The 25,924-nt window shown below is 37.1% G+C and overlaps 1 protein-coding gene across 4 annotated transcripts in view; it reads left to right on the top strand.

Moving 5' to 3' along the window:
- The window catches only part of CSRNP3 (cysteine and serine rich nuclear protein 3), an 87,170-nt gene that overhangs the window by 5,162 nt on the left and 56,084 nt on the right, over window positions 1–25,924 (top strand). For 2 of the 4 annotated variants that reach the window (XR_008462963.1, XM_054174966.1), the window contains exons 1-2: window positions 2,841–2,902; window positions 6,884–7,054. Coding sequence is in view for 2 of the 4 variants with exons in the window: in XM_054174966.1 (XP_054030941.1) it covers window positions 2,887–2,902; window positions 6,884–7,054 (187 nt within the window). In the remaining 2 variants the exon portion in view is untranslated. Of the gene's footprint in view, window positions 1–2,840; window positions 2,903–6,883; window positions 7,055–7,954; window positions 7,975–25,924 lie in introns of those variants that run through there. The other 2 variants (XM_054174980.1, XM_054174993.1) reach the window with 2 other exon arrangements.

Raw genomic sequence — 25,924 nt, 5'->3', positions numbered from 1 at the left:
CTGCTGCTGTGTGTGAGAGTTTATTATTTTGATGACGGAGAGGTGGATATTTACATGCTTGATGCACATAGGACCTTCTGAGGTGCTTCTGGAGGACTAAGGAAAATAGATCTACCACCATTGCATCTATACTGTGTTTAGAGACAGGAGGTGAGCATATGCAAAGATCCTTTCTGCACTCTAAATTCAGTACCAGCAGAACTAGTTGGTGTGTGTTAGAGTGTGCAACAATCTGTAGGCAGTCTAGAAGATTCATGGATTAGTACTCAAGTGTGGAATCAGGAGTGCTGCAAAGTGATAGCATAGAAACCCTGCAAAGAGCTGACTTGGCAGGATTGGGCTTGCAATGCCAGAACAGATTCCCCAGGTTGAATTGTACAGCCTTATGCTGCAGGATTTACTTAGTACTATGGATTTAGCTAGACTGAGGCAAACAAGCAGAGAAAGACTTTTTCTAGTTTATGTCTGTGTAGCTAGAGTGCTGCTGTAAGCACAAATTTTTTCAGTAAGGTTATACTAGTGGTATTTCCTGTGCCTTTACAGACCAGTCCCATAGGTTGAATTAGCATGCTATGTGTTTCTAATTTTTACAGATTGTAGCAGTGAAGCTATTGGAGCTTACCTCTGGCAACTGGTGCTTGTGATTAGAGCTGCCAAATACAGCAAAACATGTATTGCAAACATTAATTTGAATTCTGAACAGCTGTTTGATTCATGTTCATGTACCTCTGTTGTTCACTGTTTGCAAGCATTCATGCAAATGGATTTTTGTCTGCATTAATGCAGTCCTTTACATGAATAGTCATTTTCACAAGCAAATAATATTTTGTGTGAGTGATGTTGTCACTGTAGACAGTGCTAGTTTTGACTCTTCCCCCCCCATTTAAAACTGCCAGTTACACAAAGAGCAAAATAATTGAGTGCAATATGTGGAACCAAGCAAACATCATTTGATTAGCTCATGACCATCTCTGCTGCTGATGTTTGTTCAGCAGGTAAGAAAAATGATTTTTAAAAAATAAAGCTGTGTTTGCAGGGTAAGAAAAAGACCTAAATCCAAAAAGAATATCAATCACAACAAATAACCCAAACATCTCTGCTTGTGAGCATCAATATTCACAATTTAACTGTGAAATTATTTGCCAAGTTTCCCTAGCATGTTATAGTACATGCTGACTGGCCAGTGGGTGGAAGTTGTTTGTGATGAGTACTCTGCAGTAATGTTTTATGTGTAACATCTGTTTTCTGCATCCTCCTGCTCAGTTTGCAGTCATTTGCATAGAATCGTGTTTTGTTTGGAAGCAAATCTGCACTGTTACTACAGATTTGTCTACTTTTTCTGTACTTTCAGTTGATACACTTGCAACAAGGCAAAATGCAGTGTGACTCATAGGTCAAGTCTTTGTCTGATGCCTGCTTTTTTTGTGTTTGTTTGTTTGTTGTTGTCATCTTTGTTTTCAGATCAGAAGTTTTATCTGAGTGGATTTTTTTCATGTTATGTGGGTCTCAAGAAGGAATTAGTACAAAGTGAGGTTTCATAAATGAATGCAAAAAAGCAATTAATTGAATTTTTGCTCCCCTATATGCCAGTGTGTTCTTGGACTTTTTTTTTTTCCACTGAGCTTTAGTCAGTAACTGACTTATATAGTAAAGTTTTTCTCAAAATCACTAGGATATATAATTTAAGGCAGGGTCCTATTTTATTATTTCATATATGGTTTGTTATGCTTACTGCATATGGTACCTACATGATGTTTATGTCTTAACAGGTATGTTCCATACTTGTTCAATTTCTCATGTGGTGTTGTATGAGCTGTATACTGTACTGCTGAATTTTGCAAAACAGGCATTTATTTGAAGACTTTGGCTAGAATGAAAATGTCTTTGGATTCGTCTTCATCACTGCACAAAGATTTTTGTCAATTTTCTATTTCCATATTGCAGCTTGTCATCTGTTTTATTAGTATCTTGTAGCACATTTCAAAGCAATAGCTGAAGTGCAAGTTTAGAGAAATTCTTTTATCTCTCTCCCCATCGTGCCTATTGCAGATTAATTGTTTTGTTTGGCTTTTTGCTATCCATGGGTATCAGTAAAACACTGAGGATATGGCAATTTAAAACTGGGTTTCGTAGAGCAAATTTGGCAGTGTATGTTATGGTGGTAACATCCTAAGAAGAATATTCTTTTGGGAGCACAAGTAATGAATGCACTGTCACCCCTCCCTCTATTCACTCAATAGTTCTAACTCTGCTCCTTTTGGGCTTTTCACTGGGATTTGGAGATACCTGGTTTCTAAAGGACTGCTGCAATGAGATTGTTACTATGGTTTTCTAAAATTCCCAACCTTTTCAGGTACACAAGAAAATCAATCCAGCCAGGCTTTTACATTATTTTACTTTGCAGGTTCCAGGTAGTAATGTGGCTGTTTTAAATATATCCCACACACTTATATGGGATTTTTTTCTTCTAGTAATAGCATGTTGCCTCTGAACTTTTTAAATGTATCTTGCCTGCCAATTATCTGGCATCATAGGAAGGCAAAGCCTGTTGCCATGGAGTTTTGAGGACTTGCTTCATCAGTCAGAGTACCTGCAGCTAGAGGACTGCTTAAATAATATCTTTGTAGGAGTAGTTCCTTCAGGGTGGAGAAAAACTAGGCTAGAAAGGAGGAAAAAATGGAGGGGATGCCGTTTAAGAAAGAGATCTCACAGCCCTCACCCATCATATATGCCTCTGCTGTGTCAAGTTGCCATTTCTTTGAAGAATCCTTAACTGGGCAGGCAATTGGTGTTTGACATAGAGCTCACAACAATGTGTGTAGCTGATTTTCATTGCTTTAATACTGTTCCTTCTGTTTCAACTTTGTTTTGCTTTGCTGTGGATTAATGCCAGGTTATCACGGTGAGTAGCACGGCAGTGGATCACTGTGTGAGGACTTTTTGTTGTAAAGGATACATCAACATACAGGAAAGCTTCCAGTGCCTGGTTTGTTACTCAGATGTGTGAATCAGCAGGATGCTACTCTGAATAAAGCTGAGCTACTAGACAGCTTTTTAATAATTATCCAGAAAGATCTGTTTCTAATTGAACTTTTCAAGCCAGCTTTTCTCCCTTTTTCATATAGCTGACAACTCTGATGTAGCAGGTCTACAGCCTTAGCTGGTGGTTGTTTTTCAGTGTTTGCCTCTGAAGGTTGGTGTCTTGCTGAAAGGCTAAGAATATTGACTTACCACTCTGTGCATTTGTTTTTCTTAGTCATGTGATGTTGCTTGTTTGCTGTAATCAGTTGTGGGCTTTTGTGCACTGGATTCGATGCAGAGATCTGCACATTTGCTCATTTTTCTTCAGAATATACATATTGCTTTAGTACTTCTGTGTGTTTGAGATTATTCCCATCCTGTATGATATACTGTTTTGTATGCCATAAGTGACTTCTGTCTTAGCAAAATAATACCACTGTGTACTTGTATTACCCTTATGATTGCTGTTACCAGTTATAGGGTTTATTTACAGTTCTGCCTTGCATTCATGTATTGAAAATAGGACTGGCCTATGGCTTTGGTCCCTTGTCCCCTGAACTCAGAGAGTTGACACTTGAGATGAGGTTGGATTTAGATTTCTTTGTGACTATAGTTGCTTAAATTTGATTCCACAGAATTTGAAATTATTAATTCAGTCATAGCTATGGTGCAGGAAAAAGAGCAGTATTTTGAGTTCCCTGGCCTGGCTCTCTGATTCTGGACTTAGAGAACCTTTAGAGGTACCACGCACTTCATCGCCTCATTGCTGTTAGGAGTTTGGCTGTTGCTTGTTCCTGTTGGTCTCTGTCTTCCACTGGGATATATCACATCATCAACAGGGAGTGCAAAATAATTCTTTCATAAATAGCCCTGGCTTGTGTGTCACCATGCTTATAGCTTCTAGAAATATGGATCTTGTTTAGGTACTGCAGGAGGCCTGTGTAAACAAGGCGTGGGTTAAGTATCAGTACATGCCTCATGCTACTGTACAGATGTGCCTCTTTCTGAAGAATATTGGCTTATGGAGCAGCAGCTGTTCCTACAGATGTTATTCTAAAGAAATCTGTTGGTACATAGTGTGTACAGTTTTAGATAGTCTTTAATCTATCTCTGTGATAGTGAAGCTCTTGAATAATGGTATTTCCTCCTTTACCATGCGTAGCATTTTCCAGTGGAGACTTGATAGCAGAGAGACTGGGATGCCTAAATTTTATCATGATATTTTGTGAAACAACCATCTTGATAATCTTCCTGGAAGAGATTCAGAACAAAAATTGGACAACAGTGATACTGAATATATACAATGAATAGCTATGCCTTCTTTATGTGATGTGGTGATACTCAGGTTCTGCAGTGTTCCCAAACATCCTGGGTTATCTCATTTGGCTAGCTGGTGGTAGAACTAACCTGTATGCCACTTCCAGGAATCCTGGGAATTGTTTGTTATGGTTCATTACAGCTTTGCTGCTACGAGGTTGTGACACCAGGTGCAAATGTAGGCTACACTAAATGCAAGCAAATTTAAACCCCTGATGTAGAAAAACATTTGTTTCTGCCGCAAGATGAAAACAGTTCTGGCTATTGAGTCTCTCACTATCCACAAGAACTCATGTACAAAATGAATGTTAGTCATTCAGTAGCTGTGCAGTATACTTGGAGAGGACAATGTCTGCCAAAAGGGCTTTTGCCTGGCAATCATCTCAGTCTATGAAATTAGTTCCTGCTCTCTGACGATCTGCACAGTGGTGATGATTGCAGCTATTAGGTTTGCCTTACAATGCAGTTATGACTTAGGTTTTTTGGACCTGGAAATTCATGATTCCTGTAGCCACAATTTCAATGGGCTTTAATGCAGATTTGACCTGTCTCACTTGTATGATAAACTCTTTGTCATCCCATTTATCACTCTCTATGACTGAGAGGTTTTGAGTGTAAGCATTTTCTTTCTCACACTCCAGCTGCTTCTTTACCCTCTTCTGCAGTCAGGGTATAATCCTGTGGTTTTGATATTGCAGGCTGTTGCCATGGAAATAATGGTGATTTCACAATTTCAGTGCTGTAAGCACTGCAGGAAGCAATGAGAAAGGTGGTTGGCAAGAGATAGATACAGTGAGGATGTGGGCTACAGTTCAGAGGAGTTGTTGCTGAACCTGTTTTTTTGGGAGGGGTTCTGCCCCCTCTCTATTATTGTTAGTTTTCAGTGTGCGAGCTTTGTTGTTTGTTTTTTTTCTCACTTCCCCCCCCTCCCCCAATTTTATTAAAGTTTGATACTTAACAATTTCAGATATTATTACATTTTTTTGGAAAGATTATTGCAAAGTGATGTTAAATGTTCCTTCTTTGCCCTCAGAATAAAAACACAATACTTTCTTTGTAGTAATTAATTTTTGGAGAAAAGGGCAAAGGTTGAGATATAAGCTTTAAGTCATGTCTTAAGCTGGAAAAAATCCCTTTCAGGAAAACATTTGTTTCATATATAGTAAAATAATGTGCGAACATCATGACAGGCGTATGCATTTAAAACTGTCTGTGTGACCGACAGTATTTAAACCTAATGTATTCGTTATTTAATTTTTAGAGTGCTCTGCATACAAACAAGTTTGGCGCTGAAGATCATTTTATGCAGCATCTGTGCTTAGTGTTGTGATTCCACACCTATGCTGAAATTAGATACATCTATAAAGGTAGAATGAAACTTACTGGAGGAATTCAGCTTTGTTACAAAATTAATTGTATTGGCAGCTTAACGGGTTCAAGGCAACTGGCATTGGAAAGAATGAGGATTTTTGATACTATATGCTTGAAAGCATCAAACAGCAGCCTTTTGCCCCCAGCTATTTACAGCAGTGTTCCACTGATTAGTGTAGTCAGAGAGTAGATATTATCTGTAACTTTTAAATTAAGATCTTAGAATTAATTTCCAGTCTTCAGTAGGATGTAATCAGTAATGGTGATGACACTAAATTTTAAGATCTTTTTTTAATTAAAGATAGAGGAAAAAATGTTTTGGGCTGTCAGATGCATTAAAATGACCTAGGAATTGCTTTAAAAATATTTGGATCTTCTGTTTGGTATTTCATAAGTGGAATAAGAAGATCAGCTGTTACATATGAAGTGGAAACAGTAAGGAATGTTCAACATGACTCTGGCTTTGTTGAGCAGTGTGATTAGGAAGCCAAGTTCCTAAGGATAGATTCAGTTCCTTGATACTATACTTGTGTGAATATAAATAGTCTACATGTGTGCCAGTACTCATATCTGAATTTCACAAAAGCTCTGCAAGAAACTTCTGCATAAATTAAAATGACAGAATGAGCCAGAACTGTGTGCAGGGCCTGGCCTGAAAACATGCTTAGTATTTCATGCTCTCAAATCTAATTGAGAATGAGGGCATTTGATAGTACTGAGTATTACCTAAATGAGACCTTTGAATCAAAAGAGAGAACTTTTTCTTTCTGAACCATATGTATTAGTAAACACTGATTTTTGTCATGTTTCTTGGTACCAAGTACATTTTTAACTATTGTATAAAGGTGCATTTCTGCTGAAATATATGAATTATATGTACTTCATGCTTGCCCCAAATTTGCAGCATAACTGAAGTATTTTTTAATGATGAGACTGGTTATGGAACAGTCTGTGCTGGTGGAATTCAGGTACCATTTGCCTTCCATCTTAAGAAAAAAGTCTGCCTGGAAGAAAGCCAGTGAGATAATGAGTGTACTGATGGTAAAGATTTTTGTCTCCTTCATGGAAAAGTTGTTTCAAGCTCTTGGTAAGGAGCCATTTAGCTACAGGTAGTAGTATCTGTCTGAGGGTTTTCAGGTGTTTCAATGCTTCATTGCCTCTGTTCCTGTTACAGGTGCATGTGACGGCATTGCAGCAATGAGTGGAATTTTAAAGAGGAAGTTTGAAGAAGTTGATGGCAGTTCACCTTGTTCCTGTGTGTGGGAATCAGATGATGACATTTCTAGCAGTGAAAGTGCTGACAGTGGAAGTAATGTCCATCCATCCACGTCTAATCATTTCACTCGTAAGTACTAAAGTGGTGTGTAAGGCATCGTACTAATTTTTCAGACAAGCTAAGAATGGTTCACCATACTTGGAAGAAATACAGCGTAGGCTATCTAATTTAATTTTGAAGCATTTTTCTCTTTTTATTGTATTAAAATGTTGACAATGTGAAGACTTAGTTTTTTGAAAAGGGACTCTGATGGTAGTCATTTATGCAAGCCTGGTCTGATATCTTAGCTGACCTTGCCTTTTCTGTTAAGCCTGCAGGGAACTGTGTTTCACTTTATCAATGTACTGGCTCATGTCTCTGCTAGCTTTGGGATCTCTCTGCTGCTTTCTGCTGCCAAATGTGTGTGTGCATCCTGTGTTCTGATTTGATACTTTCAGTTTTGCTGCCTCACCTCTGGTGAGTGCAGATGGCAGCCAGTACTGAGTGGTTTTGAAAACATCAGGTTTTCTGTAGGCAAGAAGCTCAATTTAGAGTGCTAATGGAAAAAACAAAGATTGGGGTGATTTGAGGCACAGGTTAAATGTTCAAATGCCTCCCTCTCCCCAGCTCATTATTACCCATCATGATTGTGTTTGAGGCTCTCACTGTTGGCTGTTGGAACTTGGAAGTCTCCAAATTTAGCAATGGGATTTTCAGGCTGGAATTTTTTCCACTTGGCAGTCTGCTAGTGCTTTTGTCTGCTCTTTACTGCATGATGCAGATACATTTATTTTGCTTAGCTTTCGTTTGTTTTCCATTATGATGTCGTTGTTTTTTGGTTGGTGTGGTTTTGTTTGGTTGGGTTTTTTTGTTTGTTTTGTTTGCTTCTTGTGGGTTTTAATTATTTTATTTTATTTTATTTTTTCATTGTTTCATTCTTGACAAAGCCCAAACCAGTTTGCTCATGTTTCTGGAGGAAATGGCAGCACTTTTCTAATGCAGCTTTCTAGGTAAGTATTTTGTAAGGTTTTTGAGGAAAAAAATCCCAACACCTCAAAACATTCCAATCATTAAATAAACTAGTTCAAGTGTTTTTGTAAGGCGTAAATAAACAAGAAAGACTGACTTTACGGAGCTTGGCTCTCCATAGTTGAATCTTGCACAATTTAGCAGTATCAAAACAAGCAATATCTACACTGTTTTTTACAGTAGTGTTTATGCATGGTAGTGAAGAATCAGACCTATAGCCCAAGAAAATGTAGTATTTCATACAAATTAGCTGAAGAACTTGTGAGTATTTTCCTGCTTTTTAACTCAAAATCCATCAATTCCTATGTAACAAGTTTATTTTCTCAATTTCACTAGCATATGTTGTTTTTTCTGGAAATGTTCTTTCATATGTTTCTGGGAAAAAGGATCTTATTGGAGCGATTACTGCAGCAGGCTATTACTTACTAAAGGTTTTTCAGAGGATCTGGAGTTATGTATTTTGTATCAGAACTCATTTCTTCTCAGTCAGATTCTGGTAGTAGTTTTCAGATTATTGTTGTCTGTTGTTGATAATTTCTATTAGTCATTAGCTTCTTTAAAAGCCAAATGATAAATTTATTGGCAGTCTAAAATCTCTGTGTGTATAAAATGATAATCAGTAAGAATTTTTTCAGATAAAGGTTATTTGAGCAAGTTGCAGAATTGGGTTGCATAAAGTTTTAATGCAGGGCAAAACAACAGAGCATGCCTTGCTGCTGCAGACAGCCCTGTCCTCACTAGCATATGTTATATGCATAACAGCAAGCTTTTAGAATATGTAAGAGGTGTTTGCTCTAGCCTCGTCTGTGACTGGTGTGAAATTCTTTCCTCCTCAGCCCACTTTATGCAGTGAAGTATTTATTCTGTACACGTTCCCTGAACTCTGGGCTCATACTGTGTGCCCAAAGCCACTCTGCACTTCTTTTATCAATACATGTGCAGATTCATTGCTTCTCCAAGGAACTGCTGAGACGCACAACAGTGATCTAAAAAATCCTCTATTATGCCATGAGCTCCAGTAATCCCTCTTAGCACATAGTAGATAGTGGAAAGTAATATTATAACAGTATTTTATAATCTGCATGTAGATTAAGACTGTTGGTAGTAATTAATACTCAACATTGGCATTAATCTTCATATTTCTTTTCCTGTGGTAGCATGTTTTATTAAAAAATAACTGTTAGGCATATCCAAATCAGTTAAATGATTCAAGTAGCATTATATGCTTTTCATTTCCTCAGTTGCTTCAATGGAAACGAATGTGCGTGTTTACACATGTGCATATATTTATAGCTTGACAAAAGCATAACTGTATATGAGTGTGTATGTATATCTAGTGTGAGTATGTATATCCAGTGTGAAAAAGCATTTCTGTGTGTTTGTGTACATATATACGAACAAGAAGAGTAACTGTGGTAATGGCATACAGAAATGCTGAGTGATGTTTTAAGTGTAAAGTGTCTGACAATGCCACAGAACTGAAGAGTGAGAAGCCCCAGGGTTTTATACACATTGTTGACTAGGGCCCCAGTCTACTGAAGAAGTGTATCTGTCTCCCTTCTCCTGAGGTTTAGGGATTTGTGTGAATCAGGCACTTGTTTTCTAGGAAGATATATTTAAGAAACATGATCTATGTAGGAAACAAATTAATTAATGCCATTTTTGTTACTGAGCCATGATTTGTGGTTGTTTCTTTTTTCCTTGAAGAAAGTTTACTGTTTCTCTGGTGGATTGTTAGCTAGTTGTTTTATTGGAATCAGGATTTCCCTTTGCTTTAAATCAGACCCTTTTTCTAAACTCCTGGTTAGGGAATTTGGCAGGTGAGTTTGTGCTGGCTCAAACTTCATCTTGGGTGCAAATTGAAAGTTTATCTCATTTCTGCTCACCCCTGCCATTAAATATAATTCTTAAGTAGGGTGGAAGGACAGTGAAATTGTTTAACAGGTCTGGAAACTTCTAGATGCAATCATGATAAAACAGTTTTTTATATTTAAGATAATCTCAGGAAAGCACGGGAACACCAGGACCTGTTTGCTCGCTATTCATAATGCATGTACCTAGTTACTTGAAAGAACAAATAAAAGCTACAGTGAAAATACATCTTAAGGAAACTGAAAAAGAAAAAAGTCCCTTACATTTCTCCATAAAACCCCATTCAAAGCTTCTGAGATGTTTTAATTTTTACTTTTTTCAAAGATGTATTCCCACCTTCACATTACTGCTGTTTGTGTTATTCATGGTTAAGCTACTTGCTTATTCACCTGCAGTGAAGCCAGCCCTACAATATTCCTGTGTATTGTGATTATTTTCTTTTCAGCGGGATGGTTTCTTTTTAAAGGGCAAATGGTTGCAGTGTGTCAGTCCTGTCAAGTTAGTGATTATGAAGTGTCAAGTGGTTCCTGTAAGAGGCAGGAAGAACTCTGGTATGTGGAGTTGGTCGGTGATTTGGTTCTGGGAGATGGAGAGTGGAAGGCTCTTGTGGCCTTAGTTAGTCAAGAGTGGAATTTTATTTTAGTGAGTTTCATGTCTTATGAAAATAACCTGAAATAATATCCATGGAGCTGGACCACCTTGGGTTGGGGCCCAGGTCTGCACGTTGGAAGTCTTTTTCTGAACAACATATGTAAGAGACAGAAACTAGTGGCAATATATTTTTCAAAGTGATTTGTCCTAGTTTAAAATGCCAAATGTGAGACCTCAGGAATGCTGACCAAAAGTCCCTCCAGGGTATCTCAAACTTGTGATCAAAGAAATTCAGTACCCTTAAGTGGAGGCTTGTACTGAATGTTCTGGGAAGAGCCTGTCTGCTGTTAATGTACCCAGCATATAGAGCAGGAGTAATAGATACTGTTACTTCCCAGACAGTGACAGGATTGTTGAAAACAATAATCATACCTGTTCTTACAAGATTCTTCGTTAGATTTGGAGAATTTCTTGACTCCCTGGTTAAATTCACTGAAGCATTTCCAGCATGAAGACCTGAGCCAGCAGACATTTTCCATTATCTTGTTATGTCATGACTGACTTCAGTTTTTGCAGTTTCTATGACAACCGTGATTTTTAATGGGGAAAGAATAAAGTGCTAAAAGATTTTTTGGGGCTGTAAAATATTTTTCCATCAAAGGACTAGAGTGAAAACATCAATATGCTTTTTGCTAATCAGTACTGTAATTGAATTGCTGCCTAAATGTGGATACCTGTGTGTGGCAGACTCTGCATACACTAATTTTTCAGATATAACAGATGAGAAAATAGCTCTATTACAGTTGCGAGATAACTCTGGAAAATTAATGATAATTTCTACTTACAATTTAAGACATTCCTACTTTTCAGATCATGTAGATATTTACATTCCAAAGTTAACCCTTAAAGAAATGTACTAATCAAGGCATGGCTCAAAGACACGCTGTGTTTTTTCTGAGATTCTTGGGCAGTTTTTGCATGTCATCAGCAAAATGGTACTTGAGAACTAATGGTGGAGTTTCAGTAGGTGGAAGGATAAAATACAAAGAGAGGAGCAAGAACATGACTTGCTGGATTATAAAAGCATTGAGTGCATAGGTGAGCAACTAGTGGTTACTGGGGAAATAGAGGAGCTAATAAAGAGCTGATCAGGATGGGAAAAACAGCTATGCCATGTAGAGAGGAGGTTCTCTGAGACAAGGAGCTTGACAAGCAACAGGGTGTTTTTTCAGTTAGAGCAGGAAAGTGGTGGTAACAGATTTTACTTGGTAAATATGTCACTTTGCAGAAAAGGCTACAGATTGGCTGGCTCATAACTGGGAAAAGAGGGAGGGCTAATGAACAGAATAAGAATGAGCCAGTTTATCAAGATCAAAGGAATTTAATGCTCCAGCAGTTTGCAAATTCTTAGTCAAAGTGACTCATCCTCTTTCACTACATTGATGTGGAACATATTTCAAAAACACATTAGAAAATTACTGGGAAGTGCAGCACTTCTGGACCTTTCTGTGCTTATTAGTCAATAGACAAGAACCTTGCAGCAACAACTGGTGTAAATCCTGGTCCACATTCTTGAGTGTGTACTGTCTGTGGGTCTGGAACCATCTCTTGCAGCCAAGTCGGGGATCCCTAGTGCAGAATGACGTTAACATGATGTATGGAATGATACTTTCTGATTTGCTCTTGTCTGTGAGATTTGCTAAGAATGAAACATCATGGCTAAATTTTGTCCTTGATCTGTGATGCAGAATAAAAACTAGATTTGCAATTGAAGTAGTATATGAGATTGAATCTTAGTCACTAGTTTTAGACTTCTGTAACAGTTGACGCCTCTAGATGCTATTACAGTGTGCAAAATAATTTTGGTAATTCTAAAGTCTAATTTATAGACGTAGACATCTTTCATCTATGATATGTGCATGTAATTTTAGAAACACACAATCATGTCAGCCATGCCTTTGCTGACAAACATGAATGTTCCTAAGCCCACCATCCTTCCAAAAGTTCCTTTTCAGCTAACTAGTGTAAACTAGTCTTACTCAACATTCTTTTCTGAAGAAACCACAAGGTTGGGATATAGATGGGCTTTATTTTAGTGAAGACTTGTTCAATGGTCTTTGGCAAACAATATAAGAATTTTAAAATGTGTTTCTAAGGGTTAAAACCTTAAGATGTCTTGGGCACTAAAAATAGCCATCCTGCTCTTCAGACATGAAGAAGCATTATGACAACAGCTGGATACCACTGAAAGGTGTGGGCAGCCTGATACCATTACATTAACTTCTGTAAGGAAATCACTGATGAACAAAATGACAGAGAAGAGAAAAATTATTTTTTCTGTTACCAGTTTATAACTTACAATAGCTTCATTTTTTTCTGAAAAAAAATTCTTTTATGCTTGCATTCGCAAGACAGCTGTATCCCAACACTAGCTTTTATTCCTACTGAGAGTCCCAATGGCCCTTCAGCAGCTTTCTTTGAATTTGCTTTATGCGCTCTTACAAAGCAAAGGAATCTTCAGGAAGACTATTACAATGTCCTTTCTTCTTACCTAGTGCTGTGTTGTTTCATGTGTTTCGTACATATTCTTCATTTTATACTGGTTTACAGTTCTTACTGCTAGTCTCTAAAGATGACTTTAAACACATTTTGAAATTTAAAGCCAAGTTACAATGAGTGCTTTTAGCAAATTAGTCTTATTGTCCATTACTGTAAACATTATAACTAATTTCAATGTGTATCACCCTCGCCATGAGCCATTTGGTAGTGGGGTTTTTCTCTTGCTGAATGTTCTGCTATTCTTCACTCTCACAAGCAATTGATTTACCAGTAGGTGTGAGTAAAGGTGGTTAACATCAGAAGGACAAAAACAAGATGCAATTTCTTTTTGTAGTGAGGGGATCTTGGTTTAGAGGTTCCTTCCATACAGTGGCTTATTGCTGTTTTCTCTGTCAATTGATACAGCTTCCAAATCTGTGTTTGTGTGACCACAATGTAAAAGTCTCTAGCAGTGAGCTGGGAACAGCTTTCTGTGTGGCTTCAGTTTCTTTTGGTTTGGTTTTGTGTGTCTGCTTGTTTGAGTTTTTTAAGCAGTTGTGCTTGTAAAGCAGTTAACAAGCAAATGAACTTAGGTTTTTCTTGGTACTTCATGATGGAACTGTTCTAATGCTTACAAGAAAGATACAACTGTACCCTCTTATCTTACTCAGTGTTATCTGACTTCAGTAATCATGGTTTTTATATTCTGATTTTTTTTACATCACTTGCGTTGTGGTAGGGCTTTTTGACCCTATTTGGTTTAGACTTGGACCTGCTTAAGATCAAGGCCTATGTCTGCATACATAAAATACAGACAGGCTTCCTTGGATAATTTACAGTCTTAAAAGACAGAAAGCATTTAGATTAAATGTAGAACTGCGGGGAGGAATGGATCCGTGGAAATTACTGGCCTGTGGAAAAAAATTGAAGAGCTTTGATTGAAGCATTCTAGAAAAACGAAAGCATTATTAAGTCTGCTGGAGGGTGTGTTGGCTTCCTGCTTTCTTCTTTCTGTGCAGACCAGTCTCATCTCCCACATGTATTACACTCTTGCTGTTTGCTGTAATGTTGTGCAGCTCATGACAGTCCGCTGGTATGCACCAAGTGCAAATTACATCAAGGATTCTGATCCTTCAAGGTTTATATCACTCCCCCCCTAAAATACCATAGTGACATATTCAGAAGTTCCAGTTATGGGAATGTATACAAATTATTATTTTGTTGGAATTTGCCAATTCAGTGGAGTAAAACTGGTTACATGGATTGTTTGAGGATTTGGGGGTTTTTTTGCTAAAGTTCTGATGGAAATGAGACAGCTTTCTCAAACTTTTTCCATTCCACGACATCTTGTCTTTTTGGCTCCCAGCAATCTTGCAGTGGTATTTTGTGCTCATCTACCAGTGATTTTGAGCTTGCAAGCATTTAAAGCAAGTGAGGGGACATGACTCTTCATTGATACTGCTCAACACTATTGATTATCATTCTTCTGTTCACTAAATATGTAGCATTTTTGGTGTTTTGATTGTTCATGTGAATTCTAATGCTATCCTACTTGTGCAATGTATTTGTGGTACTACTAGCAGTAAGATATATGAGTTAGCATCCATACCTCAAAGCTTATATTTCAGAGGTTTTATAATACTTGTAAAAAATATGTAAGTAGCTGATTTAATTTGAACTAAAATCGTAGTTAAATGACATAGTTCTAAAGGAGAAAACAGCATTTGTCAAGGACATTGACTTGTTCTGTTATTTCCCAGTTCACTATTAAAGCCAATTAGAGCTTTTCTGTACCATGGAGTCTTTTGTGTTTTAATGAATTCATCGCCAGCTATGTATGCCCCAGAGTAATAGTGGTGAGAAAGGGATTTTCACCATCAGACTGACTGAAGACTATACCACTTCCTCCCAAGTGAGGCTTTAACTGTTATTATCCATGGCTCCAGCCTTGTTATACATGACTGGGTTCCACCGTGTGCTTGTGTGCAAAATAATAATAAACCAGCCTGTTAACTCTGACTTGCAGTGAATGTACTGACTATACCATCTCTGAACTTGCTGCGTGCTTATTAAAGACAGCTTAACCTAATGACATTGCTTCCTGTACTTCTGTATTGCTTGATGTTTAGTAGGTGGCTTTGTATAAGAAGTTGCAAATAAAATTTATAAAGTTGATTGTCTCTGTTTTAGAGACACCAGGCTTGAGATGCAGACAGAGTAGATTTTTAATATTGAAAATTTGTTTTTACATGTTTCCAGTTGGTTAGCAGAGTAATTTATATACACAAGGATATTAGGGAATACTTTTGAATATGTTAAAGCAGAAGTTATGTTTAGAAGTAAACTAATGGTGATTTTAAGCACTCCCTTAGCTCTTATTTTAACTGAGAAATGACTGTATTTGTACACCTGCTAGCAAAGAAAGCAGACATAGCAGTGGTCATCTGTAGAGCTATAGTTCAGCAGCGGTTACTATGGAAACTGTAGGTGACCTACATTTTACCAAAAAGTGATAAAGTTTGTGTGATTGTTAATTATATTTTTTCTTAAAGGAAGCACACCTATTCATTTCTACTACTGTTTTTCATCTTTTACACATTGTTTATTCAACGAGCACTCTTAGTTTTGAATGGTTAGTGTGGAATGGATACAAAAGGCTTAGAGCAGAGATACCATTTCATTGTTACACTACTGGGTAAAATTATTAGAAATTGTTGCCTTTGCTGTCATATTTAATTGTGTGTTGTTAAGAAGAAGATCACACTAATTAATTACAATGTACATTATAATTATTATTTATATAGCTCCCAGAATATGGTCTATAATGGCATGCAGTGGAAAGGCTTACTCTTGGGCATCTATCCATTTGTCTAGTAGTACAAGTCAATAGGCTACTGTGTGAATAAAGTTACTCAAACTGTTGGACTTTGAGTAAGCATCAAGAAATGCATTTTGGCTTTAGTGAATTTAGCTTGTTGTTGCCATTAAGGAAGTGAGAATTTTCTCATTAAAAAAATCTGTTAAATTATCAGAGAAAGGATGTACATTTATTATTTGGGTGGCTTTGCTAGTATTTATGAAAAAAAAAACCACACCAAACCCTCTTCTACTTTGAGTTGTTTATTGTACTTTGTAGTGTGAAGGAACCTTTAGTTTCACCAAAAATTTAAAACAGAGAAAAGCTAAAACATAGACTTGTTAAGAACGAAATATATTATCCCATATAACTTTATGGACCACTTGCTGATTACTGAAAACTTATCTCATCGTCATCAGAGTCAATTGTGACATTTGGTGGGAACGCCAGAGGCTGAGATGGGACTACACAGATCCGTAACTGCCCATATTTTGCAGTCCTTCTTCACCATTGCCATATACAAGACCATTTGCATGCTTGCAGCTGCTAATGAACTGCCTCTTGATTTCTGCTATATTTCCCACTTCCTCTTTTCTGCCCATGCATCATTTGTAGCCTTGTTTATATCTCTGAAATTTATACAGCCTGTTCAGTTTGATCTACACTGTGTGGCACACTGCATTCTGTCACTGCAGTCATGTGTTAACAAGGTTAGTTACCAACTGATTCACTTGCGTACCTCAAAAAAATAAAACATTGTTTGCTACCTTCTTTCTTGCTCCAGGTAGCTCAGGTTGCGTGCATGGTGTCCATCTGCCTACACTGTGATACGTGCAAACAGTGGCAGTAGTATTGGCAACAAGTATTACTTGTATACTGCAACCAGTACTGACTGTTTCAGGGAGTTTATCTACTTTGCCTTTTTGATGCAGACTGCAATTATCACTTAAATTTCCTGTATTATGACCAAAACCTTTGCTTTCTCAAATTAATTTGATCCTAACAAATATTGAGCATTGGTGCAACGGCAAGTGTTGCACCCCTGATGCTCAAGATCATAGCAGAGAGTTGTATATCCAGAGTCATGGCCAGTGCTGAAGGAGGATATGAAAGTCACCAGAGGTCTGCTGGAGTTTGTACCAAAAGCTACTTCATAATCATGTCATTATGGACTCACTGTGAGCACAAAATACCTTCCAGGCGCATTTGAAGTGTCTCTCTGCTGCTTCTGGCCATAAGCCTGTCTCCAGCTGTGCTCAATTATCAGTGCCACTGAGGATGGGAAAAAACGATCACACTGTAGAAACTAAGATTCTACATTCAGAAATGTTGAAAGGAATATTCCTTTCTAATCCTCTGCAAGTTGAGCTGAAATACTGAACCAAGATAAGATTGCAACATTATTTTAAAGCAGGAACACAAACATTAAGGACCAGAATGGAAAGTGACACATAACCAGGCATCTGTAATGTAACGGCAAAGACAGAACTGTTGCCACCAGTCTCTTCTCCCTTTATCACAGCCATGTCCACAAGTGCACACTATGGATCAAAGGTGTGGGGTTTTCATTTGTTCTTTTCTTTTTTTCCCTCTCCAAAAAACTATATTAAAAAAAAAAATCTTTAAAACAATATCAAACCCTGCTTTAAGGACTTCAACAGATGGCAAGTCTGCCACCTGTCTTGGTAAGCAGGATTAATGTTTAATTGTCCTTGCAGTTCTGAATTTTGTTCCGTTCAGTGAAATACAGGGAGTTTTCAGACACCCTATTGTGTCAAAGCAGAAGTAGCTCATGTGTACCAGAAACCAAATGTGCATACTGGCTGTGTGCTCAAAGGTTGTAATATCATTTACACTAAAAGTCAGCTCTGCTCTTCTGAAATACAAAATATTTTATAAGTTAGTAAATAATTGTTTGCCATAATCAAACATTTTGGTAAAACAACTTTTGTGGCTTACTGATACGTGTGATTCACATATTGTTCTGATTTTTTTCTTCCCCCCTAATATGGTAATTGGTTTCACTGCAGACAAACTGAATTTTCTGTTATTCTGTGAGTGCACATAAGGCATTGCTAATACTTTGATAGAACTTCTAAATGTTTGTTGATACCATTTTAACAGTAATGAGACATGAATTTCATTACTTTGAGGACAGATTAAGGAAATAGCTACAAACTGAAAACATGATTTCAGAGGTCTAAAAATCTCTCTTTAGAAGCTGGTGTTCTTTCAGATCACAAGGTCACTAGTACAGTAGCAGCTATTCACATGTGTATATCCATACAATTATGCAGGCCCAATTTCACTTTTGTACCATTTTGTGGTACAAACCATGATGTTGTATTTTACATCTCTGCAGAGATATTATTAGCGATTTTTGAACAATGTTGGTAAAAAATTCCAGTTTCTGGATGCAACTTAATACTTAAAAATGCTTAAAAGTCACACTAAAAGCTATTGGATTAGTGTGCATCAGCAGCTTCCAATGTAATTAGATTTATACAGGAAAAGTATTCAAACTTGTAGCCTGTGTTTGTCAATGGATTAATTATTGTGTATTTGCATCTTTTGTCACGAGCTTGCAAACTATAAGCTATTTAATACTTTGGAAAAGGAAACAGAAAGTTACCTGAAGAGGTACCTTCAAACCTGTACTTCAGTCTGTCACATCATGATATGATTTATTTTTTCCAAAGCAATGGATATGATTTATTCAGCCACAAAGAGATGGCAAACATATCTCAAGTAGTAAATGCGTTCAGAGAACTATGTTGAATCAATGTAACATTTTAAAAACATCAAAAAGTAATTTAAAATACTTGCTATTTATCAAGGAAATTATGATAGCATCTTCTCTTGGATAATGTTCATAATTTGCTGTAAGCTTTGCTCAGATACTGGGAAGTTTGTCTAATTGTTACCTTTTAGGTGTTTGCTGCAAGGATGAAGGAAAAGTCAGAAAATGTGAGTGTAATTAACTTTTATCCTGAAGGGTAATTGTTTATAGGTTCCTGCCACCTAACTGCCATTTCCTCTAGTCCTATCACTTAATTAGTAAGGAGAAGAGACCAACAACCACCCTGCTACAACCTCCTTTCAGGTAGCCTCCTTTTCCCTGGATTCAACAACCCCAGTTCTCTCAGTCGCTTCTCGTACGCCCTATTCCCCAGACCCTTCACCAGCTTTATCGTCCTCTGGGTAGTTCATGATGATAGAGTTACTGATCTCCTTTTCCTGTTTACCTTGTTGAATGTTTTTATAGCCTGACGCAAATTAACTTTCTGTATGATTTTTCACATTGTCAGGATTATCCTTATCACACATTACTGAAGGCAGTTGGCAGTTGATTCTTTTTCAGTATCTTGAGACACATACTGTGTTGTTCCTGATTTTGATAATCTGATGAATTTTGACAGTGAGGAGGAGGATACATGCCATTTAATGAAGGCTCACTTGGCTCAATCTTCCTCTTCTTTAGCGCATAAGTGTAGTTTAATTCATTAGAAAATTCATATAATATCAATTGAAGAATAACACTTTGATACTGAAATATTTTTTCTTTTGCTATACTCAAGTGAGATGCAGTGTGTTCCTTTTATTTGTGTTCTTATGATGCAGTAAGATGGAACTGTAATGAAAAACAAAATAACAAAACAAACCCCAGAAAACAGTATGGTTGACTTAAGTGCTCCATTAAGTTAGATTGGTAAATGCTGCAGGAAAACTTTCCAGATTATTGGCGTTGTTCCACAGCTGGACACAATTAAAAATATGATTTAGGAAGATAATAGAGCAATATTCTTTTAGTGGCTGCATCAAAGAGGGTGCTTGTGGGGGAATTTCCCAGTATGAAGTAATTTACATTAGGCAAGCTGAACAGCTTACTGTTCATTTGTGCCCTTCTCCAGAGAGACAGGACATACATGTGAAATTATGGGAAAATCTTCAGAATCATATTATAGAAGCATGTTATGTTTGTGTTGTGATAGAATAGTAACATCAACTGTTCCTGAATTATGGCATATAAATAAATTTTGCAATACAAGTCTTAATACAGTCATTACTGAAGAAAAACTTTGGAAAATAAGGCTTAGTATCTAGGTGATAATGCTATGTGGGTAACTTTCTTTTCAGGGTTATAGTGGTTTCCTCTCCCCCTTTGACTTCATTAACTCTTAATGGGTTTTAGCAATTTGAGGAGGCTGGGTTTGGAGTCACTAGCAGTAGCCAATCTATAAAGAGGCTTGGCAACTAATAGATGTGCAAACATAGAATCCTTCGCATCATACCTCCAGAGCATACTACTGGCAGTCACCAAAACAAACATGCTTAAGTTCTGCTCTGTCATAGAATCATATAATGGTTTGGGTTGGAAGGGACTTTAGACATCATCTAGTTCTAACTCCTCTGCCATGGGCAAGAGACACCTCATACTAGACTAGGTTGCTGAACACCCTTTCCAACCTCGCTTTGAACACTTCCAGGTTTGGAGACTCCACAAGCTCTCCAGGCAACCTGTTACACTGCTTCATCACAATATTGTTAACTGCATTTCTACAGGTAATACCCGGGAGAGCCTTTCACTCACTGCCAAATCTGTGAATAAAGAAAAAGACCTTAAGCAGCCCCCATGAGGAGCCCCCCAGTTACTGTAGTGGTCTGGAATCCTAGTCCTCCTGCCTGCTGGTAATGCACAGCCACTGGGTATAGGAGTTTTATGCTCTCCTTCATTACCACAAATCAATATTGAAATAAGAAGACAGCTTTCACCCTCCTTTTTATCTGCTTCTCACAATAGCACATTTAAGAGGAGAGCATGTGATTCTTGACTTATGGTGTGATTTGATAAGAATTTTAGAGTTATTTTAAATTGCCTTTTTTAATAAATAAAATGCTCCATTTATTTCACTAAGCATCAAAATATGCATCAGATTTCTGGAACTTCTTGGGTGCCTAAATGTAAAAATGCATTGAAACAATTGTATCTAAAATTCTGGGTCATGATCAGACACTGGAAGATGTTTAGTGCTTACTAGTAATTCCTGGTTGCATCTGCTATTGTTATCCTGAAGTGTGAAGCCAAGATTTTATCATATTCTGATCTGAGACATAGAGGAAGGGTAAGAGTTCCCACCCCTTCCCTGTTTCTCTCTCTGGCAGTTGGATTTAGGATTCTGGAGTATGTAAGAGTTCAGTTCAAAGGGATTTCAAGGCTTAGTTTACTAAATAACATAACCTATCTAATATGTGATATAATAGCATAAATAAATAATGTGACAACAGAACAGGTACCTATTTTTTAAATTTTTATTTCCCTGTCCTTCCTCTTGTAAAGGGGAATGTTGTTCTATTTGTTTTTAAATGACAAGTTAACTGCTGTAGTTAGTTTACAGGAGTAAGCAAATTCCAAAACAAGAACAAGCTGGGAAAATCAGTAATTTAAGCTTAGATAGGCAAGATCTGCACAGAATTATGACGAAAAGTTATGCAAAGGTTTTTGTTTTAACCAGTTAAGGATAAAGCAGCTTCAGAAGTGCTTATTCTGCGGTTGGTTTGTGACAGTCTGCCAGTTCAAGCATCTCGTCACTTCTGTGCCTTCCTCCTCAGGCAGTAACCTGCCTTTCCATACTTTGTGAACACCCCCTCTATACCTCCCTTCCCATACAATGTCACAACAGCCTTCACTTAATTTCTCCCTATGGATCAGCCCTTCCTCAGAATTGTCAACAGTCATCACAGCCTCAAAAGAGCAAGTGTATTAAGGTATGTGCTTTGATGCACCAAGCAAAGCTATTTTTCCATTTTTGGACTGGTTTCTTCTTTCTGTGTCTTACTGAGTTTGAATTTCTCTTTCAATTACAGGTCAGACAAATGACAGAAAATTCTGCATACCTGCAAAATGACAAATACAATTTTGATGAAATAGGTTTTGTCTCTTTTGTATGGTAGAGGGAGGAATTGCTAGCAGATGTCAATTCTGCTTTTTATTTTATTTTATTTTTTTCATGTCCAAACACAAGACTCCCATCTACCATTTATCTCAACACCCCAATCTCTGGCTAAAAGGGGAAAAAAAACAATAACAACCACCAATAATACTCAAACACACCTCAAAACAAAACCTAAACCAAAATCCATCCACAACTCTTGAAATGACTGCATTTGCAAGATCTGAATGGCGATGAGGATGAAAAATGTACATCTCAATCCACTTACCCAAAATGGGACAAAGCAGATAGCATAAATCACTAATCTAATTGTACTGGAACAGCTGCCCAGATATAGCAACTGTGAAATCTGTAGTTGTTTTTTAACCAGCATGTCATCCCTATGTGCTGTGTCACAGTATCTGGATCTAGTGCCTGCTTTAAGATGTTTTGGCTGGTGGGGATAAACCCTCATGAGAGTTACTGCACCAATGCAGTATCTGCATTCCCTGCAGTGGTGCTGGCCAAGTGCTAGCATGTGTATTCACATGACACAAGGAGATGTATGACATGAAGAGATATACCGAAGGCTAAACATTCCTGAAGAGAATGATCCCTTCTATCACAAATGCAAGTTTTCCTGTGCCAGAATCTACAAAACTGCAGGACAACTGAGCAAAGGATATTTCAGGGACAGATGGCATAGTCTTATTTCTAAAAAGGACATAATTTAATTTCATGTGACGGGTGCCTGCTTTCAAATGCATAGCATAATAAAGCCTGAACACTTTGGCTGAGGTCAGCCTATCTAATAGTGTCTTCTTAGAGAAGTAAATCATGTAAAGAAAAATTCTTCTCTTAATCATTTTCCAGTGATTCAGTGCAAGAGTTTTCAATCAAAAATCACAATATATGGAAACTTGGAAGATTTATGTGACTATAAATTCTCTCATAGGACTTTTCTCCCCAGAAGTTAGAAATGCAGAATAAAAAGATAAAAAGGTGTGTGTCCCGTGTTCCAACTTGCAGCTGCTGCAAAATTTCTCTTGTAGTACTAGGGGCTTATATTGTAAGTTTTGGGGCTGTGGTTTCCTCTTTGAGAGTTTGGCTCAGATACCAGTACTAGATAAAAAAAGTTTTATTTACTGGGAATGGCAATCCTCAGTATTTAGAGAGTGCAAAATTAATGTATACATTTTGTACTTCTTATTGTGTAAGCTATAAAAATGTATGAGTTGTCCACTTCAGAACTGTGAGGCAGTTTAAAAATCCTCAGTAACTCTACTGGAGAAGGTGTGCATTATGCAAAGAATAAGTACTTCAATGGTGTTTCTATCCCTTTTCTGTGACAATACAGATTTTTGTTGATGATATAATGTAGCGTTTGAGCTGTAACACAGGGATTTCAGAGACGTGTGTTCTAGGCTCTAGAGTTTCCTTCCTTTGTGAATCTGAAGAATTCATTAAATTTGTCCAGAAGTGATTAAATCTGCAAGATTTCTGCAAGATGCTCAAGCTATATTCATGCTTAATGAAAATAACTGTGCTGGGATTATTTATTTGTTTATTTTTATTAATTTCTGTTCTCACTCAAATGGGGCCTTAAAAATCCAACTATCTGAAACTACAGCAGAATAAATGGTTAAGGATGCTGATGAAAAATTTCTAAAAAGTGTATTATTCACACTTAAATATTTTAGTAGTTGCTTTCTACCTCTGCTTCTTCATCATCATCCCTATTATCATTCTGACTATTTGAAAAGCATTTATAATTCAGTAGTCCAGTTTAGTACTTAAGTAACTCCTAGACACATTCTTGTTGTTTCTAATCCATCAAGAGTACCCAACAGCTCCTTTATTTTCTTCACAGCAGTCTAATAAGGTTAGAAAGGTCAGAAGAAACTAGCAGGAAAGGTCAGAATGGCTTATACATGGATCCTTTTCTGTAGGCTGATATTCAACATGCTGAGAATGGGTTAGGCTATACTGTTTGGATTGTGCAGTGAAATAATGACATGACTAATTTGACAAGGAGTCTTCATTATTCTTTCCCACAAAATGTATTTGTGGAACTAGAGCAATTAGTAGGGATTATCTTTGAGAAGAGAAATAAATTAATTCCTTTTTGTGTACAAAAATAACACTAGGTGATTTAAATGTTTAGTATCTAAAGATTTTCAAATGTTTTTTCATACATTCAAGTGACAGGATATACCCCTGTATCAGAAGAAACAGTACCTTCTCATCCACATACTGATATTACTCAGAAATAGAATTGTAAGGTTCATGACAGGTTGCTTAAATTTTCAGACTTGCCACTAATTTTCTGGGTTTGAGTGTGTTTGGTTTTGGTTTCCCCTTCTGTTTTTTTACTTAGTTATTGACAAAAGTGCAAAATGACTTCTGATTGATTTCCTTCCTCTAATTATTTTGACTTATTCAGTGCAACAGATTCTATCTCGCCGATGGTCTTGAAGCATACCTGCTACTTCTAATCACTAAGAGCACGATTGTGGGCTAAGTCACAGTAAAATGTTTTTGATTTTTTTCATTTGTTTTTTTAATTCAGATGGAGAAGCTAGGCATAGAATAGTTAAACTGCTTGAAATGTCACAAAATTACTCATAAAAAATGGCTTTCAAGGTTTTTAACTGGTTATGGATACTGAAACCCACTTGGATGCATTCCTACGTGATCAGCTCTAGGTGATCCTGCTCTGGCAGGGGCGTTGCCAACCCCTAACATTCTGGGATTCTATGTGATTTCAGGTCTCTGCTTCCAGTTCAATGCTAGCAGCTAGATAGGCTTGCTACTTTATAATGTAGAGAAAAGTTTTGAAATACAGTCATTAGTTAAAGTATTAATAACATTTGTATAGCGAAAATAACAGTTGTGTAGCAATTAATAAGTGCTTAGCATGACATGCTATTTGTTGCTAGCTTTTATTCCTGCTGTGGAATTGTGCACTCTCAGACTATGGCTTGAGACTCTTAATTGGTTACCCACAGTCTTGTGAAAATTCCCCTACATTGTATTTGGCATTTAATGTATACATAGGCCTCTGGATTTTTTTATTAGTTTTCTGAAGATTTCACTTGGGCTGATTACTGGTGTTGGATAGAGAGTTCCAGTGCTCCTACCGCCTGCAAAGTCACTTTGTTTATATGCTAAGGTTGAAAAAAACACTGGATGTGTGGATAGGTAGGAATTCACACTCCAGTTCTGGTTCAAGCTAGATTTGACTCAGCTATTAGTCTGTCTAGTATTTTGGGGGCTGGCTTTCGTCATCCCCATCCATAGTAGTCTGATGTCAACAGGGAGTTGCTTTTTATTGCTTTTTCTCTTTCAGTGGATAGAATTACATTCCTAGTAGCAGGTGACAGGCAGCATCACAGTATGGTAATTCTGGTATTCTCATTCATTTACTTTACTTTGTCATTCAGTTACTTTAGGATTTTCTGTGTATATACATTAGATACAGATATATTTCTTAGATCTCAGAATAAACATTTCAGTCTCATCTTCTACAGCCCATCTTCAAGAGTTCACCTTATAAATCTTCTGAAATGCCTGTGCTTTTTTCCACTCTTCATTCTTCTGTTTCTCAGTTTAATTTTGAAAAGGCACTTATTTTTTTTCCTATCCTTCAGCTTTCTAATCAAGTTATATTTGTAGTGGCCTATTCATTTCTATCTGTACTTTTCTGACAATCTAAAAAAAAATAATAAAAAGTTCATTTATGATGTCTAGGCTAACAATAGATGCATCCCTGTCAGACTTAAACTGTAAGATATTTTTTCAGTAAGCTGTATGTCTTTCCTCCAAAGATAGTTAACTGAATTCAGCTAAAGCAAAAAACTATTACACAGGCATTGTAGTATTTTCCATCTCAAATATTGCAAAATCCTGGTCTTAAAAATGCATTCTTACTGTGTTCTCATGTATATATAATGCTGCTTCAAAAGTGATCTTACTTTGACCTGCTGATGCATTTATTTGTGTCTCCTTTAGCATCACTCTTTTTGTACTGTCATAAATGTATATTCTTTGCCTCTACCTCTAGAAATAGAGACAATTTCTTCTTGCCTTTTGCTCTCCACTTAACTGTCAGGGCTCATTAATACTGGTAATTTTTCAAATTTT

This window comes from Dryobates pubescens, chromosome 2 (assembly GCF_014839835.1).
Source record: "Dryobates pubescens isolate bDryPub1 chromosome 2, bDryPub1.pri, whole genome shotgun sequence".
Classification (NCBI taxonomy): domain Eukaryota; kingdom Metazoa; phylum Chordata; class Aves; order Piciformes; family Picidae; genus Dryobates; species Dryobates pubescens.
Note: the sequence above shows the minus strand (reverse complement) of the source record. Positions and strands in the feature narration are given on the sequence as shown.